This window comes from Clavelina lepadiformis, chromosome 1 (assembly GCF_947623445.1).
Source record: "Clavelina lepadiformis chromosome 1, kaClaLepa1.1, whole genome shotgun sequence".
NCBI lineage: Eukaryota > Metazoa > Chordata > Ascidiacea > Aplousobranchia > Clavelinidae > Clavelina > Clavelina lepadiformis.
In genome coordinates, this window is record NC_135240.1 from 23382699 (window position 1) to 23401313 (window position 18615).

An 18615-nucleotide genomic window follows, 5' to 3' on the forward strand; every position below is an offset into this window, starting at 1 on the left:
AGAAAAAGTTTGCGGTCAGCAATCGATTTCTTAAACTTAATTACGCTCAACAAATCAATCATCGTCATTAAGTTACCTATTGTGCTGAAAGAAAAAGACATGCATTGTGACCTGCACCGCTGATGTGGCGCAAGTGAAGATTTCAATATGGGCTTTAGTGTAAATGACATCATTCAGATAGTCTGCGATCTAGCAACGGTAGAAAACTTTAAAGTAACTTTGACTAAGGACGAATCAAAAAGTTCTGTAGTTGGTGGGTTTGCAACGGGAGCTATTGGAGCGGCACTTGGTCAGTTTTATCGTATCTTGAACTAACTGATAAACCAAAGCTTAGGCTAGTAAGCTGCACTTCTAAAAATTCATCATCCTAACATGTTAAAAGTGAAAAGGGTTATTGTATATTAGGCCTAGTTGTGTGTGCGAGCGAAATCTATATCAATATTGCTTTTCTGTGCAGGCCAAACATTGGGTCCCACCTTGGGAACGGTCAGTTCCTCCAAAGTGGTACCTCTGTCTACAATCATACTGGAATTACCTAAAGAAAAGAAAGAAGATTTAGCTGATCGAGTTACAAAAATTTGGTCCAAGCATGAATTTGCCGATGCTGTTGTGATGCTTGCACTGGTTCATGAAAATGCCCCCATGCGAAAAGATCTAATTAAAGTTGTGAAATTATTTCTCGGCGACAACGGGTATTCCGTAGGAAAATGATAAACACTGGGTGTTTTGTCAAAGTTAAAGTGTTATTCTTTATTAGCGTTTGTAAATGTTTTTACTCGTTATTCGTCTATGTTCAATGATAACTTTAATTCGTAATACTAGACCTATATTCTGTAGTGGTCTTCGAAAATCCAAACTGAAAATTTTTTTTCCTTGATCTTAACCCATAAAAATCAATCTCGAATGTTTTATGGATCAAGGTTCAATCGATACAAGAAACAGAAACTGGTAGATTACTGTTTATACAATCTCCGTACTTCCTGAATAGGGGAGAATGTGTGGTAAAGGGCCGAGATGAGGCACAGGACTCCTTGCTACTTTTTCAGAAGATAAATCAGATAAGTGGTAGACTAACTAAGAGTTCGGCTTGAGTGATACGACCTAGAATTCGAACTGTGTGCCTAATTGATCAATATTAGTCTATTTAAGAAGATATTAACCGATCACAAATTTGAGTAAAACCTATGCATAAACCTGAACTTAACATGGCGTTTAGAGAAAATGCCTATTGGACCAAGGTGTAAAACGGCTATAAGGTAGCCTAATATTACACTAAATCTATCGAAAGTGGATATAGGTCAGGGGTGTCCAACCCGTGGCCCGCGCGGTATTTGTCGAAATGACTTAGGTATTATCAACGGAATCGCCTACGTAATTTATGGCGAACTTACATTCTGAGAAATTGGCATTAATTGTTTGTTTACTAGTTTCTGACAGCCATATGGAAAACTCGCTTCGCATTGCTACATCGTCCATCTCACCGAATATTGCCAAACTTGTTAGAGAAAAACAGTGCTGAACTTCACATTGAAATGTCGACGTGTAGTAAAAACTTTGTTGAATTTACTATATCTTGGTATGTTTATTGTTCTTATAATTGTAAAAGAGGATAATACGTATTTCTAAGATTAGAATTTTGGTGTTAGGGTTTTAATTAGAAATTAGCAGTAAACACTCAAGTGGCTCGCGCAATCATTCGTAAATCACATGTGGCCCTTTGGCCAAAAAGGTTGGACACCCCTGATATAGATAGATATCTTCTCGTAATAGAAGATATTTCGGCAAAGCTTTAGAACTTATGACCAGGGGAGTTGTGGGCCTTATCCCACTTTCCAATTTTGGTAACTTTCAACAGACTACAGGGTATACATGGCCTTTTTTTCATGTGACCAAGAAATTTACATATTAATTGTTAACTTTGCCAAGACTAAACAGTTCTTGGTCAATAAAACATAAGAATAGGAAAACTTTATTATTATTTACAAAATGCCTACGGTCTGACTGTCAGATTAGGTCCCGAATGAATCTACAATGAAGACTCTACACTGTCCAACCGGAACAGCTGGTGAAGACAAAAAGGCAACCGAGCAAAATTTTCTTGTAACGGTTTAGTTGGCGTTGTTGTCAGTATATATTACAGCATTGTATTACAGGTTAATAAACTCGCAGTAATTAAGCAATAAAAATGAAATACGCAAGAAAGAAACAAAACAAAGACATAATAAAGTTTCGATTCCAAGTCATGCGGGTTGTATTATACAAAAAGAAATTGAAAAGCTTCGAATCCCCCTTTCGCATAGAAGTCTACTTTCCATTAAAAAAAATTGCTCCAAAAAGTACATCCAGTAAGACAAAAGCGACAGATTTAACGGAAACATATTTACTTGATAAATTGTTTTGCTTAAGCATAAAATAGTCATACGGTTTAGTTCGGTCATGATAATTCATCGCAGACCAAATGAGACGTGATTAATTAAAGTTAATCTGGCATCACATTCAGGAATGTTTAAAGCCCATAGATAGCCCATAATAGATCAAGCGCCAGTGAATAATAAAGTTCGAAGATCCAAAGCTCATCAAAACAAAAGCCTATCCAAACAAACACTGATTCCTGGGGTCACAACAATAGTTAGGTTAAACCTTATTTATTCATTTTGGTTAAAAGTCATATTTTGTTCCGTAATGTTTTGTTTATTGACCCGGGGGAAATTTTTCTCGCTTGCACTTGCTACAGCAGAATACCATGTCACCTTTCGGAATGCAAGGCTTTCCAACAAGGGACTGGCTACACTGGGTGCACTTGAAGCATTCAGCTTGGGCGTGCCAATGGTGATTTTCGAAAGTAACCCATTCCGTATTTGGAGCAATTATCTGCAAAAAATTGGAACAAATAACCAATAAATAATTAACACAACCCAACAAAAATGCAGAAAAATGTCACATTTGTAATTAGTTGTATAAAGTTCATCTAAGCGACTTAAATTCCAGCCAATGTCATTGATTCACTCTGGGGAAGCCTAATGTTTTGTAAATTGTACCTGTATATATATATATATACTGTACCAATATACTCAGACCATAATGTTTCACCGATTTCTGAATATCCATGAGCGAACATAGGAAGCAGAAATTCTAAATTATTAATGTTTGTTGGAAAGATTTTGGAAAACATGAAGCTAAAACGTTTTGCTTATAGTGCAAACCATGATTATCACCAACCAGCAGCAAAACGATGTAATCATAGAAAGTATGGGCAGACGGAAATAATTTGAAAGCCAACACAAATAACCCAGAGCATTTGCTGCATAGCAAGTCGTCATAAAACCAGACAAGCTAACAAATCGATAACAATCACCACCGTATTCAATACAGAAAAAGCCCTTGCGTGTCAAACAAAATCTAAATATGGATAAAACGTACTTCTTTACAAGTAGAGCAGGTATGTGCAAATGTCTTCTCATAGCAGGGAATGCACACAGGTTGATTATCATGTGGAACATAGTTCTTCCCGCCAAGTGGTTGGTCACAGTGCCAGCAGCAAAAGTGTTTTAGATGCCAGTAAGAGTCTTCTGCTTGTGTATACTCCGGTGCAAAAATTAACTGTAAAACAAGAACGTTTTGTCACATACTGCCTATACAAGTATCTGAATTTCCCGCTGTTAACTGTAAAGTGTTGACGTCATGCAATATCATTGATTACAATTATCGTCATGCAGTGGTTTTCAACCCGGTAACCTATATCAGTGAATGTCAGGACGAATTTTAGAATTAGGCCTTAGCTATTTTATTTCTTCGTCGATTTGATGTTTTGTTCAGTTGTAGTGGTCTATTTCAGGTCACGGCGGTTTTAAAGTAAATACCGAGCCGATAATTAATTGATCAACTTCACGGTAGACGAGCGTTTTCAAGGGGTGGGTGACCAGAAAAAGGCTGGAAATCACATTATGTCTTTGCCAAACACGTTTCTGTACAAGGGTCACATATTTCAATTGCTTTGGCTGTATTTAATTGCGCTTAATGAAAATTCAGTTGAACACAACCGAAATACCAATTGGTATTGTTTTAGAGAAAGCCTTTACAGCGTAACTTCCGCCAGTCATAGAGGGTAAATATTTCGTACTGACACCTCACACATACCGCATCAAGCTGCTTCGAAACATATAAACGACGATCCTAACCAGTAATGGTATAAAAGAGATAATTGTGGCCGTCAGCATATTACCAATTATAACGTTCCTATACTGCCACGAGACAAGTCGTTTTCGTGAATGGCGTTTAAGACCATTAAACGCCAACTAATTGCAAGTTGCAACCTTGAACGGTATAATCGGGTTGACGTTGCTTTTCAACGAACAAAATCACAATGCTATTCCAGCAAGATTCTATTAACTGCTGGTTAGAAACCTGATTCTACAGTGGCTGGTTTCACGGAAATGACATCAGGGTGACTTCCCATTTTGTAGCCACTTGCTTATTGGCAGCCCATAGCAGCTTTTCTATCAAATGTTGTTATTGAAGAGACATAGCGCTTCACTAAAGCAATTTTAACAAAACGCACGAGCGCTGGAATGATTTTAAGCACGCTGCTGCCTCAAACGTGACTGAAATATTACTACACCGTCACGAAAATCACTTGCTTTTCCAAATCAAGTCATATAGTCACATCTTAGGAATTAATCGGATTGCCCGTTGGTTACTTTGGTATTTTGCATGACAAGCTGGTGAAAATTTACCTACTTGTAAACTTCTATCACGTAAGTGACTTGAAACAAAGAACATTCGTCCAATGACGACATACCGTATTACGTGTAAAGTTTAAACTGCCGCTAAAAATAGGAAAATAATTTCCATCTGCGTAGAGCAACATGGTCATACAAAAAACGCGTTTGCATAAAACAAATCAAACCTGCTAATGTCATAGCAATCGAACAATAGGTTATTTCTGTTGGAAAAACTCGAACATTATCAACTTACTTCGTCACAGGCGGCACAACGAGGTTTCTGCAGCTCGCAGTAATGTCTTCCGCAGTAAATTTTATCTTCGTGATAGAAGTAGATAAGATCAACCAAAAGTTCTTTGCATTCGGCGCACACAAAGCATCCAGGATGCCAATGCCTTTCCTGACCCATCCTTTCAGCCCACACGATCGGATCCGTGATTGTGAGCGGATTTCGGCATTCAGCGCAAGACTGATGCAAAAACGTTGTCAGTAACTTGATTAAAGTTGCAAAGAACATTCGCTTATGGGGAAATTACAAGCTTTTTAGCTATTATTTATTCCGACTTCTCGTAACTTATATTCTCAGATATTGTTTTAGTAAAATATTTATCCAACCTTAACTTTCGAGTTTTCTTCCACTTTAGCAACTCCAAGTGCCTTCTCCCGATACTGCTTGACAAAGAGCTGCATCTCCTGAGTCTCTTGAGGAGTGAGATCGTGACACTCGTTCGGTTCCTGATCGTGCGTCGGAAGTTGTCGCATCAGTTGCTTCTTCCTGTATTTCGCTCCCTCGGTTCCAACAACTGGCTGTTTATCTTTGGGAAGTGCTTCAATGTAACTCTCGATCTGGATGAAGATAAAAGATAAAAAACATAAGCGAATGATTTGTACAAATGTAAAGACATTTTGAAAGTAGAAACGTCTAAAAGCACAGTAATATGCTGTAGGTCGGTGTTATGGCGTTAGAGGTTTTCTTACCAACTTTTTGTCTGATATGGGAGGATTCCAATCATATTCCACGCCCTCGTCATCACTTAATGATGGTATTGAATCTAAGTCTTCTTCAAGTTTGTCTGCATTTGTCTGAAAATGCAATTTGTAACATTGCTACAGTATATTGATAAAAATACACCTTTTCAACAAACGTTTCTTTGTATAACGCAACGACCACTTCCATTCACTGAAAGGCAAACTGTTTTACTTTTTGCGCAAGGGCATCCGTAATTTGGGTGTTCACTGAAGGTGGAGTTTCTCTTGCTTCAACGATATTTTCATAAGATGAAGGATCATTAGAATCATCTTTTATTACAACCGCATCTTGAAATTCCTGTGGAAGAGGAGGAACGACCGGAGGAAGCTCGGGTTCCGGAGGAGGTGGAGCTGGAAAGTCATCCACATCTTCTTGTTTCAACTCAGGAGGAGCGGGAAAAGAAAAATCTGCATCATTAATTCCAAAGTCCAAAGTATGCGCTTTATCGCCGATTTCAACTGAAAAGTTATAATTGCCGGTTTTGTTGGGTTGACTTTGGGAAATACCCCCATTCTGAGTGGGAGTTACATTGTGGTCAGCGGTGGATGTATGCTTTGCGGGTTTCGGAGCAGGTGGTGGAGGTTTGGTGGAAGCTGTGACGGTTTTCGGAGAGGTTTTCTCTGGACTCCGAGACTCCGGTGATGGTGCCTTATCCAATTGACCAGTAGCCTGATTGGCCTCTTTATCTTGCATCAGTAGCTTCCCGATATTGTCGATGCCTCTCGTCGACACGCTGGCAAGTACGTCGTGGTTTTCTTGCTTGCATTTGCAATTCTTACAAATCTTTCTGCAAAAAAGGGTCGTTCAGACTCGCTTGTAAAATCTATGTTCTAACAGAAAAAACGATATTAAAGGAAAAAGGTGAAGATGGATCACTCGGAACATGCTAAATAGTAAAATGTTAGTTTTTTGTGTTTTCAACTAGTATAGCCAATTGTATTTTTGTTACCTCCAAAAATGTAAATCAAGTCCAGGGCATTTATCTCCACACTTTAAGCACGGTGCACCAGCACCAACCTCGTGTGTCAAAATTTTCTGCAAAAAACATTTTCGAAATTATTTTCAAAAAGTTACAAGACGCAAGTTAAGAAAAGATATTTAATAGTTGTACCATCAAATATATAGCTTGAGCAAGCTTGAAACGGTTGGCGGGCTGTATGAAGTACACGGCTTACGTGATACCCGTAGGCTACTTGCACAAACAGTAACCGGGCACTTGGGTATTGTTGATACAAAACTAGTACAGCATATTCAACTAATACTGTACACGAAGTGCAAGAAATCGTGAAAATTATGTCAAGGATGAAGGTTAATGCATTATGCATAGACGCCTTGATTTGAAGACGACACGCCATGAAGTTCATTGGAAAAAAACGCAAAATTACGACCTTAACCGTGCTAAGTGCGCATATAAACGTCAAAGGTATTTCGTCATGCTTCAGTATTCGAGCGTAGCTAGTACCAACAGACCTTATTTGGTGAACTCGTATAGGGGAGGGTGCGCTACGGTTTGTGGTCAAAACATTTAATCAAAATTCAAAACAACACATTTTCGGGTTTAAAAACATTGAGTCTATAAACTCTGTATGAGCAAGGCAAAATAATGAAATATGTGATTAAAGATGAACCATCCAACAAAAACAACAGACGAAAAAGGCGTTTTGCGACACGTTTGGAAATATTTGCCAAAAGTTGAACAACCGAACTTGTTTGGCCAGTAAATAATTTACTATACGAGTCTGTAAGTTCAACGAGACAAGACAAATTGGACCTATATTTTGTGACGTATTTCGATAATTTGCTGAACAAACAAAAGATGAGCAAGTGTTCCAACCTTTTCGTTATTCAATTTGCGGTTTTATTCATTCGCCTTGATAAAAACATGAAGACCCTTCTCCAAACAAACTATACCCAGTCTTTATTGATGGTTACTATTTTGTAACAGAATTACAGAAGTTTATAGAATACCAAAAGACAACGTAACACTTTTAACGTGTAGAACGCTAATAACTGCGAACATGCTATGAACAAAGAAATGTTCTATTCTCAGTATTCCACCATATGCTGATGAAACGACTTAGGAAATGGCAAGCAGCGCCGATTTGTAGCAGAAAACAACAGTATAAGCTCACACGCAGTAATAGGAGCTTACAATATAGAAATAAACAACCAGTCAAAACTTACTGACCTCTGTTACACCTGAAGCAATACGATCGGCGGTAGTCATTCTGGTTGTCTTGATTCCTATCTTTTTTGCAGAAACTTAAATAGGTGTCCTATGTAGCAAAGCCAGTAAATACGTCCACGTTATTAAAAGTAAGGAGATAAAACTGGCTGTGAGGCAGTGCCTGTAACAAAATCAAATCTATTTTGTACGAAACACTATAATGATAACTAAATGTAGCCACGATTAAAAATACCTAAGCTTTTACTTGCAACGTGCGTTTTATCACTGGCACCTTCCTGTCCACTGCGCGCTTGAATAATTATCATCAACAAAACAGGATGCCATAATAACAAACCTGTCATGCCTATACTTTAGCAATGCAAAACAGTTGACAACTACCAAGCAACAGTTGGAAAGAGGTTATTCCACGCGATCGCGAATGTACAGCTATAAATGCTCTATTCAGCCTTTTACAGCATTATTTCATCATGTCAACTTCATCTCTAGCAAGCCCTTTTTATTGCGGAAATCATGACGTCACATACTCAGTGTCGTGCTGATCTAGCAATGTTCAGTGAAAACGTGCTGTACGCCTCTATGGTAAAGGCAGAAGTGAACACGCCTACAAAGCAGACAAACGTCAACTAACTAACAGAACAGTTCAGACTTCATCTCGATAACAACAGGAGAAAACGCCTATGGCGTTCGGTTTCCTTATATGAACAATGTTTTAGTCATGGTTTTGTTTGAGAGGCCCTGAATGTATACTCAACTGTTGACGATGGAATGTAAAAGCCAATTCTCTACAACTGTATTCAAGTTACATCATAGCAGAGGTAAATAAGACGACACCTGTCATATGACGTACCAAATACACAACAAACCGGCTTTCTGCCGAGGGCGAAACGGTCGGTTACGCTTCACGAAATATGAGGTATTCTAAAGGAAATGCGCTTTTTAGCAACCTTCAAGAAGATCCCTTGCTTTAGTTTTGCGATGTACTCCTACTACTACCACAGTTAAATTCCCTCAAGCCCTTAACAAATCGATAATATCGAAGAGTTATATTGTGTGTTAATACCACAATCAATACGCACCATTTCTTTCTAAACAAAATAGGTTTACTGCAGCCTTTTGGGAAAGCAAAATTCTATGCAACTTTCGTAAATACTTCGTAAAACCTATCCAACTACGGTATATAACTTTGTTAAAACCTGTTCAGGGAGGTTCATAACCTCCTCATAACAGGGATAAAAAGATCAATGCAACCCAACATACTTTAGGCCTGTAAATGCTCAGCAGATAACTTATACTTATAAGCTACGTATCTTGTTTGCATCAGTGGGTTGTAGGGATAGGCAATTACTGTTTTAGCTATCTGGCCGCCCTCAGAGAACTATTTATGACATGCAGTTGACCTTTTGATTCTTATCTGCTACAACAGTTTGCAAAAGTTGCATAAATTTTTAGGCCACGAACTAATTCGTCAAATATTGATGTAGGCTAACAAAACTTAGGCTATATCTGGGACAGGTGCCTTTATTCACGCCAAGCTGTAAAAGCGCTTTCGGCCTAGCAGCACTGTTCTACAATGTTGCGGTAAACGGCAAGTATTTCTCTGCCTTATAAGGTTGCAACCAAGCCTTTTTCACATCGCCAGCATATCGCTTGCGCCCGGTCCGCCCTTTTACCTTAATTACAAAAGTTTGAAAAAATCCTCTTAATTGTATAATTGTTATAGGTTTTATAAGAGAAACATTTGACAGTTTTAAAAATTTACTGAAAGTATGGAATATTGGGAGCTACAAAATTTCAGCAGTCTATATAAAGTATCAAACGTTATGATCAAAAAGTGAAATAGTTAAAAAGGATATTTACCATATGAATCAAACTAAACTTATAAACCAACTAAAAGGATTTAAAAAAACGACTTGACCAATTGTTGGAAAAATAAAAAAGAATTCATTTAATTGGAAAATTACAAAGCGTAATTTAATTAGGCTATTATTGCTACGGAAACGAATAACAATAGCCTAATAACTATTCGAAATCTCAAATTTGAACGATGGAAAAATATTCACAAAACGAAAATATTGACGTTTGAAGTATCACCCCATTCGTCTACTTTCCGCCCATTAAAATGGTCCAGAGTACGGGAAATTTTTCCCATTGTAATGGCAGGAAGTATGCCTTTCTTACCCTAGAGTAAGATATATGCCTTTGGAATGGGGAGAATTTTACTTTGGCACAAATATGGTTTGTGAACCCCATTCGTCTATTTTTCCGCCCATTAAAATGGACCTGCTTTCAGCAATGGGGTTTCCCACAAACTATATTTCTGCCGAAGTAAACATCTCCCCATTCCAAATGCATATTTTTTACTCTAGGGTAAGAAAGGCATACTTCCTGCCATTCTAATGGGAAAATAATACCGCATTTCCACTCATTTCAATGGGCGGAAAGCAGACGAATCGGGTGCAGAGGGTCCGATTCGTTATATAATATGTGATCAAATGGCAATATATTAGCTGTTGTGGTAGTTAAGTCGAAGTGAATTTATCAAAAATGACAGGTGTAACTCATAGCATATTAATAGGCACAGAAATAAAGAAGAGTGATTTTGTTGTTTTTCTAAATTTTGTCGTGTTATAGCTAATATAATTTGTAAATATTCATGAAGAAATATTAATTTGACATTGGTTTGGTGAAAATATGAGGTAACTACCGACGAGATTCTGGTAATTTAATGCTTTGTTTATTTAAAATCATTTTGACCGTGTAAGGTTAAAATAAGTTAGGATCTGGCTTGCGGCCAGCATAAAAAGTAACGCCGTAATTACAGTATTTTAAAACGGTTTTGTCGCTAACAATAACCTCGGGTCTGGTTGCATATTATATTAAATGCCAAAGCAACCAAATAGCCCGAAATAAGAAGAATTTTTATGACGTAGGCCTATGTGAAAAAGACATATGTAAATCAAGCATTATTTTATCCTAAAATTTGTTTTTTTATGCCGTTTTTGATTTGAAAAAATGTCAAATCTGCAGAGAAAAGTTTGTTAGACCTGTCAAAGAGTATAAATAACTCTTTTATACGCTTTGGTCCTGTCCTGTATTCATTAGATGTTACCTACCATGATTAGAAAAATAATATATAAGATGTCAATGAAAGTGAAAAGGCAGCTCACATTGCTTTCATAAAAACGACGTGTAAGTACAGAAGCAAAGTGCCGGCAGTGGTTTGCTACGAATATGAAAAGGTTACTTATTCCCATATCTTAAATAGGAAAGGTTTCATTTTGACTTCGTTTTGTTGGTTTTTAATATGTACCATTCGCTTACCTTGTAGGCTTATAACCTTCTGCTAAACTTGTGGCACGGTAAAAACCCAGGCCATTCAAATTTCAAAAGAAAGGGTTTAGTGCAGATGTGCACAACCATATGACGTCACAATTTGAGTCAAAGCTTTAGTATACAAATACATCGTGTGGTTGTGCACTCCTGCACTACACCCGAAAAGTTAATGAGCCTGCCAGCTGCCACTACTTAACCGGAAAAACTCATGCGTTTGAAGCTATTTTTCACAGTTTCTTATTAACTTAAATGTTAAATTATTATTTTAAATGAAACATAGCCTGGCCAAGAAAATCCATTAGCCACAATTCTGTAATTCCCCTAACCGCTTATCTTTAACAGCTGGTTGTATACACTACTATCTGTTGGAGAGCATTGGCATCTTTTTCCGTACATAACTGTCGATGTACCAAAGAAGTTTCCATCTTGCAAAGAGCAGTATTGTTATTACATCTTCCAAAGATTATCATTGGTGTGCATTCTTGCTATAGAAACTCAGGCTAATCAATAACGCCCTTCTTTAAAACTATGGCTACCAGAAACCGGGCTCTTGCCAGGGATGGGGTTTCTTTACGGTGGGTTTCTTTTCCTGTCCACTGATACACAGCATTGAAGCAACTTTCATTCATCAGTTGCTTGAACACACCACCTGCTCGTCTGCTTAATTTTCACCTTTTCAACTAATGTTTTATGGATTTAACTAATTATAGGCAGGGTTGCCATCAGTCTCAACTCAAAAATAAGGACGACTAGAAAACGAACGAGGAATACCACCTTAAACAGTGTACAACAAGAGAAAGCAACCAATGTTCCTAAAAAAAAAAAAAAAAAAAAACAAGACACTATCTGCATGTTCATAATTTTGGTATCTCTTTGGTACAAAATGGTATCGTAAGGTGACAAAATGCCCAAAATAAGGACAAAAGTGCCCATCTCCGCCCTAAAAATAAGGACAAAAGTGAAAATAAGGACATATCTTAGAAATAAGGACAAACATATTTTCTAAGACACGGACCTTTAAAATAAGGACAAATCTTATAAATAAGGACGGTATGGCAACCCTGATTATAGGTTTAGTGGTCGTGCTATAGTTGTTACCAGCAAATAATAACATTATTTCTCTTGAGCACGTTTCGGTTTTGTCACTTGATCCTGTTCATTGGCGCGTGTTAGTAACAACTGGCTTGATTTTTCGTACCCACCGCGCTTTGACGAAAAATAAAATGATTGAATGATTGATTGATTGTATGATCTACTTAAGGTGAAGTAATAACTTTCAAAAATTAATTATTTTTGTTTTAAAAAATGCAGGCCTGCAATATAGGTGCAATAATTCACTTTAAGATTCTAATTCCTTCCTCAAAATGACTGGTGCAATTGAAGCAGGGGGCAAATCTCTGTACGATGTTGCTCCCAAAGTTGATAGATTGTCAGATGAAGAGGAAGTAATGAAGTCCGAGTTTGCATTTTTTAGTGTTGACATTTTGCATGTGATAAAGGATGCACAAGCTCAACATGGACTAAGACATGGTGATTATCAACGATACCACGGTTACTGTAACAGAAGACTAAAAAGAATACGCAAGGTACTGAAGTTCAAAATGGGTGAAAAACGGAAAGTTATTCCGAAGAAGGTTACTGAGAATATTTTCACTGATCCAAGGTAAAAGAGACAGAGTTAAAATTTACTTCTTGTGTTTTTTCAACTCGTTTTGCAAATCTTACATATATATATATTTATGTATATATATAGGCTATTAGAGTTTTGCATTTTTTATTTTTAGGTATATTTTGATGTTACTCATGACATCTGAAAGGGCCTGGAGTATGGCCATGTATTTAAAACAAGAAGCGAATTCGCAGCCCCGTAAACGTCACCACATGGTAGAAAAAATGCGCAAAGCAGTATCATGTGCTATGGAATTGAACAAGTTATGTGAGGACAGTGAGAAAGTGGATCCAAGAACAAAACTGGAAGCGCAGGTGTCATGGACTTTATGGCTGTTTTTTGTGCAGTACACTAAGTTGAACTAATTTAGATCGCTTATTTGCATGTATTACTTTTCAATTGTTGTTTTAAGGTTTAATAGGAAAGACTAGACTGATATCTAGTAGTGTTTTGTTTAAAGTGAGGGGCAAGTGCTAAAACAAGTTGATCTTTAATCAATAAAGAGTTGTCAGCTAAGTATATTGACAAAGGAATTTTCAATAATATTTACTGGTTAAGCAATTATTGTAAAAAACGTGATGCAAAAAATACAAATTTGCCATTAATTGTGACTTAAGTGGTAGTCAGTTATGACTACACAATGTTAAGTCTACGTGCATGATGCTGGTCACTTGGATAAAATATGAATAAATGTCTTGTGTAGACGACACGAATTAGGTACAGTTATTACGAAGCTTGGCTCAGGGCAGTGCGAACCTTAACTTCTTTTCCCTGATGCTTGAAATCTAATATGGAATCCACCTTCACCTTCACCTTAATACAGACCTAAGTGATAAACGAATATATCTTGTGTTAGTTAAGCCTAACCTGACTTACAGTTGGTGTATCTATACTTGTGAAATATTATACTAAACTGCAGTACAGATTACTGGGTTCCTTCTTTGCTGTTGGCTCTAGCATAGTATTGTATCGGTATTTGCTATGAAGACACAAATGCTTTATTAGTACATGTACTGTCACTTATCACTTGCAACTAATTAACAATGTGTTCATAATCCATTCAGAATTCATTAGCTTTGTCGGATGTGCTTGTTGGAAACTATTTAATGTAAGTTTAACTTGTCCTAACCCTTGCACCTCACTTTCAACAAATAGTTAATTTTAGCACCAGTTGCTTGCATTTTTTGGAATGTAGTAATAGAAAATGCAATTTTTTATGCCAGGCTTATGGTGCTTACATGAACGGTGTTCTCATGTTTGAGTTGAAAGAGTGGGAAGCGGCTATGGCCTTATTCAGAAAAACTCAAACAATATACAGAAAGTTAAGTGAAACTATGTCAAAGGAGGAGCAGCCAGTTTATTTAAATATGATTGAAGAAATTGGACCAAATATAAGGTTCGTTGATCTTTGTGTTTAAGCCAAAAGTCATATATTTTAAGAGTGTTTCAAGCTATTTTTTTGGTATTTGTGCTATAAAAGATCTTGAACAGACAAGCAGTATTCATATTTCTGAAAATTCTGTGTTTTATCTTTTTGCCTTTTCTCACACAGATATTGTGCATACACCATTGGAGACCAGAGCGCCATTGATGATTTGATGCAGATGCATGGTACAGGAAGACAAGATCCATTACTTGCTGGGAAGTTGGATTCGCTCATTGCAGAATCACGTGAGAGAAAAGCAGCATCCATGAGTGAAATAATATGGAGAGGAAGAAAAATAAGGATAAAAAATAATAAGGTAACGAAATGTGTTAATGCCATGTTAGTTAAATGCAATAAATTCAATTTCTGAATTTGAATTTAAAATTCAATTCAAATTCGACTTTCATTGAATTGTTGTTGCATTTTTGTTGGGATTTAGGTTCGGCTCTTCCTCATTGGTGTTAAAGATTTTGACAAGGACTTAGATGCTGTTGAGGATGCTGGTCGAGATTCTCGTATTGAAATGTATGATCAAGTACTTACTGAGTGCAAAGATGCATTGCAATGTACTAAAGAAGACATAAAACTAGACCCTCATTCCAAAGCTACTGAAAAGGCAGACACTGTAAGAAATCTCAAATTGAAACTTTAACAAACATTTGTGGGAAATAACTGCCTCAAAATGACATATGTAATATGATTTCAAATGGTATCTGTAAATTGCACAACAAAAGTTAACATAAAAATTACCTGATGTTTTCAAAATCAAGAACTAACCATTAACTTTAAACGCAGGTGTCTGACCTACAATTTCTGCATTCTTACTTGAGTTATATAAGACTGAATAAGACCATTCAACGAAACAGGCTCTTGGTGGACGACCTAAGAGCAAAATCTCCGCTTTCCTTACTAACTGGTAGCAATCCAGGTACTTTTTGTTTGTGTTTATTAGTCAGTTAAGATGAAGTCATGTATTGTGCGCTCGATGTTGCAAAGTATATTTAATATTATATTTTTTAGCTTGGTGTGTTGTTCCTAAGGCACATCTTTTATTCACATTGTTTTTCATTGACATTTATTTTTATTGAAATGACCATGTAGTGATAAGCTGTCAGAACTACACTTGTTTATTTTACAATTGTTTTTATTTTTGTAATAAGGCGTGCAGCACTGCAGCCATTTAATGAAATAAAACTTTCCTTAACTCATTTGTGAATGGTTCACAAAGCAGTGTGATTGAAACTGTTGGGAACTTAACAATATGTTAAAAGTAAACTGAGGGAGCTTTTGCTCTTTATGTCATAATTGGAATATGTATGTTTGCAGAGGAAATGGCCGCTGGCGATACCGGAAGAAAAGTGCCTAAACCCACAGACTTTATCAGACTTTATGACGGAATAATTCAAAACCTTGGTGAAGTCGTCGGGTTACCTGGTGTTGCCGGAGATGCAGATCTGCAGTCTGAAGTTGATGCTCAAAAGATTGCCTTTCAGGCGTTCCGATGCTTTTACATAGCCCAGGCTTACGTTGATGATAAAAAGTGGGCTGAAGCAATGGCCCTGTATGACCGAGTCCTTGAACATTCAAAGAAAACCATAAAAATGTTGCAAGATGTCACATGTACAGAGTTTGATTTACTAAACACATCCAGCATTGAAGATCTGATTGAAACAATTGCTTTTAACCGATACAGAGTACATGCTTCGGCTGTTCTGGAAGGCGTCCAATCACAGGAGAAAGATGAATCCAAAGTTGACACAACGATTCCACTTCTGGAAAGGATGAATATTTATTATGAGGATCCCGCCGTTTCATCGTTGTCAGTAAACAAGCCCAATAGCAAAGTTCCCAAGCTAACTTCGGCTTTTCCACCTTCTTTTGAGCCAGTACCATGCAAACCATTGTTTTTCGACTTGGCCCTAAACCATGTCACATTTCCTTCGCTTGATTCGAAGTTAGCCCAGAAACCTGGACAACAGAAAGCTGGTTTGTCTGGTCTGCTTAGCAATATCTGGGGCTGGGGTGGAAAAAAATAAAAAATTGGTGTTGTGAAAGAAATTGGTTGGTTAACAAATGATTTTAGATGAGGGTTTTTTGTTTCGTGGCTGTTTTTAATTGGTTTTAAAATGATTACAAGAGATAAAATATTACCAAGCGTAGATAAAGGTTGCCCATGTTTTTCTTTCCTTTTGAAGAAAAGAAAGTTGTTAACACATGAAAATAATCTTTTGTTGGTGATTGAATGGAACTTAATAACACTTGTTATTGTTTGATCATGAGTACCTTAAAATCTTTATGGTTTGACAGAACCATAAAACTGACCAGTATTCGTTTAAGTCGCAACTACTGGGTTCATTCAGTTTGTATGCCATGTTTTTGTGCAATGTTGGCAAATTGTGTTCCGTACCTCTTTGTTTTACTATCATCTGTGAGACGTTCGCTGCTGAATTATGGAAAGAAGTGACCGTTTTCCAAGGGAAAATCTTGCATAAAGCATTTCTCTGGGCTTTTTATGTAACCCGTTGCGCTGTGAGATTGGTATGTGTTGCTTGAATGGGATTTGGGAATAAAGTACTGCCTCCAGGTGGCAGTTAAGAGCTGTTCATTAGCTATCTGTGACTTCAGGCCAGAACAAGACATAAGGCACACGCGGTTCTGTTATTCAGTTAAAGAAAACTAAATTGTAACAACAGCAAGAAAACGACAATAATACATATTATACTGTAGTATGTTTGCCACCAGGCTTAATTTCAGCAACAAAAGGTGCTTAGTTGGTGAATTAATTCTTTTATGAACCAACGTTTCGCAAACCTATGCGGGTGAGCTTCGTCAGGGCAGATTACAATAAGAGAATAAGAAACATTTTTAAAAGTACAAACATATAAAATTACCCAGATACAATCAATAGCTAAGAAACGATTATGATGTATGGTAGTATGACGTAGGAAACGTAAAATTAGATAATAAAACAAAGGTAAAAAACAAGCAGTTAGAGGCAAACAAATACAGTATATGTAACAGGTTTAAGTAAAGTATTGCGAGTACATAGGTGACAATAATGTGTCCTTTTTATCGATTATTACATCCTGTTTCGAGTTAATATAAAACAATTCCAGAAATCTTCTTTTCTTGTAGTCTGATTGGAAATTAAGTACATGGGCATTCTTCCAATCTATCATGTTTCTTTTTCCAAGGCATGTTTACTCAAAGAACTCTTCGTACCGGTATCGAAAGTTTTTTATGTCAGAATTAAGTTCTTTCTTTCTCGTAGCAAAGGATCGTTTTGTTTCACCTGTTTCACCAATAATACATATTAGTTGCTCTTGAGTAGCCTTTACGCCGCATCTACTATACATAATGAAATAACAAATAATGGAAACCGGGCCATGCTTCCTGTCGTTGCTGCATGCGTAGAAGTAGATAGGTGAAACAAATGGTATCGGGAAATAGGCTCGCTTTGGGTTATTCAGTTAAGTTTGAGCTACAAGGCAGACGTTGAAATTACCCGTAGTCTGTAAATAGACCCAAAACGTCTCGGCTTATTTTCGACAGAATCCAACAGGCTTAGGCCTATTTGCACTTTTGCTTCAGCAAGTGTTGGAGTTCGATTTATATATTCTAGCTTATTTGCTTAACTTATGCAAAATTCCCCGAGCTTTGCTACTTTAGAGATTTAAATATAGTTACTTAAAACTTTTGCAGTGCGTATTTTGTGGATGATCAAACACTCAAACTGAAAGCAGTTAGTATCAGAGATGGACATTGGGCCGGGTTCAGATTCGGGTATGGATTTGTGAAAAGCCTGGATATAACCAGTTTTTTCAATTTTGAAAGAAGAAAGATTTATTTTTATTTCGCTTGGTAATTAATTGATTAATTCTATGATACAAAATGATCAATTAGCCTACAAATTAGCCCAAACTTTGCTACGTCTACTCTATAGCTTCGAATTAAACAAACTAAACCAAAAAACAGCAAATCATAAGCCTAGGTACAAAAAGTATATCATTCAATAATTAATATTTTAATGATTAAATTGCAAAGTTATAAATTAGCTAAGACACTAGGAAAGGCAGTTAGTAGTATTCTGGAACTAGAGCGCCATACAAATGAACACCAGAATACCAATCAAGTCCCAAATGAATTGCATCAATTGCGCTCGCAATATATCACGGCGCACAGATTTTCACTGTACCACGTGACCTTAGCGACCAGTCAGTGTTGTGAGTGCGCCGGTTGTGATTGTGA

At 37.0% G+C, this 18615-nt stretch overlaps 3 protein-coding genes across 4 annotated transcripts; 2 read left to right on the forward strand and 1 right to left on the reverse strand.

The window, feature by feature from the left end:
- Nucleotides 1-123: 123 nt before the first annotated feature.
- Nucleotides 124-810, forward strand: LOC143470470 (uncharacterized). The gene is made up of 2 exons (XM_076968634.1): nt 124-289; nt 458-810. The coding sequence occupies exons 1-2, from the start codon at nt 148-150 to the stop codon at nt 709-711; spliced, it is 396 nt and encodes a 131-aa protein (XP_076824749.1). The 5' UTR covers nt 124-147; the 3' UTR covers nt 712-810.
- Nucleotides 811-2089: 1279 nt separating this feature from the next.
- Nucleotides 2090-8295, reverse strand: LOC143461148 (testin-like). 2 transcript variants are annotated; one of them, XM_076958960.1, is made up of 9 exons: nt 8172-8295; nt 7940-8099; nt 6701-6786; nt 5923-6538; nt 5700-5804; nt 5337-5567; nt 4975-5190; nt 3421-3600; nt 2090-2871 (listed from the first exon to the last, which is right to left on the reverse strand). In XM_076958960.1, the coding sequence occupies exons 2-9, from the start codon at nt 7976-7978 to the stop codon at nt 2692-2694; spliced, it is 1653 nt and encodes a 550-aa protein (XP_076815075.1). In that variant the 5' UTR covers nt 7979-8099; nt 8172-8295; the 3' UTR covers nt 2090-2691. The 2 variants fall into 2 exon arrangements, with proteins under 2 accessions (XP_076815075.1, XP_076815082.1); XM_076958967.1 differs by having other exon boundaries at nt 8184-8204.
- A 4269-nt stretch (nt 8296-12564) lies between these two features.
- LOC143465223 (signal recognition particle subunit SRP68-like) lies at nt 12565-16964 on the forward strand. Its single transcript, XM_076963415.1, has 7 exons — nt 12565-12935; nt 13057-13255; nt 14165-14337; nt 14494-14683; nt 14807-14992; nt 15163-15295; nt 15694-16964. The coding sequence occupies exons 1-7, from the start codon at nt 12637-12639 to the stop codon at nt 16401-16403; spliced, it is 1890 nt and encodes a 629-aa protein (XP_076819530.1). The 5' UTR covers nt 12565-12636; the 3' UTR covers nt 16404-16964.
- Nucleotides 16965-18615: the final 1651 nt, after the last annotated feature.

Excerpts from the sequence above, each read along its gene's own strand:
- LOC143470470 (XM_076968634.1), top strand. The coding sequence starts at position 148 with ATGGGCTTTAGTGTAAATGACATCATTCAGATAGTCTGCGATCTAGCA. Across the intron at positions 290-457 it reads AGCTATTGGAGCGGCACTTG|GCCAAACATTGGGTCCCACC; the intron begins GTCAGTTTTATC and ends TTTTCTGTGCAG.
- LOC143461148 (XM_076958960.1), bottom strand. The coding sequence starts at position 7,978 with ATGACTACCGCCGATCGTATTGCTTCAGGTGTAACAGAG. Across the intron at positions 3,601-4,974 it reads GTTGTGCCGCCTGTGACGAA|TTAATTTTTGCACCGGAGTA; the intron begins GTAAGTTGATAA and ends CTTGTTTTACAG. Across the intron at positions 2,872-3,420 it reads CCTGCTCTACTTGTAAAGAA|ATAATTGCTCCAAATACGGA; the intron begins GTACGTTTTATC and ends AATTTTTTGCAG.
- LOC143465223 (XM_076963415.1), top strand. The coding sequence starts at position 12,637 with ATGACTGGTGCAATTGAAGCAGGGGGCAAATCTCTGTACGATGTTGCT. Across the intron at positions 12,936-13,056 it reads AATATTTTCACTGATCCAAG|GTATATTTTGATGTTACTCA; the intron begins GTAAAAGAGACA and ends TTTTATTTTTAG. Across the intron at positions 13,256-14,164 it reads GAACAAAACTGGAAGCGCAG|GCTTATGGTGCTTACATGAA; the intron begins GTGTCATGGACT and ends TTTTTATGCCAG.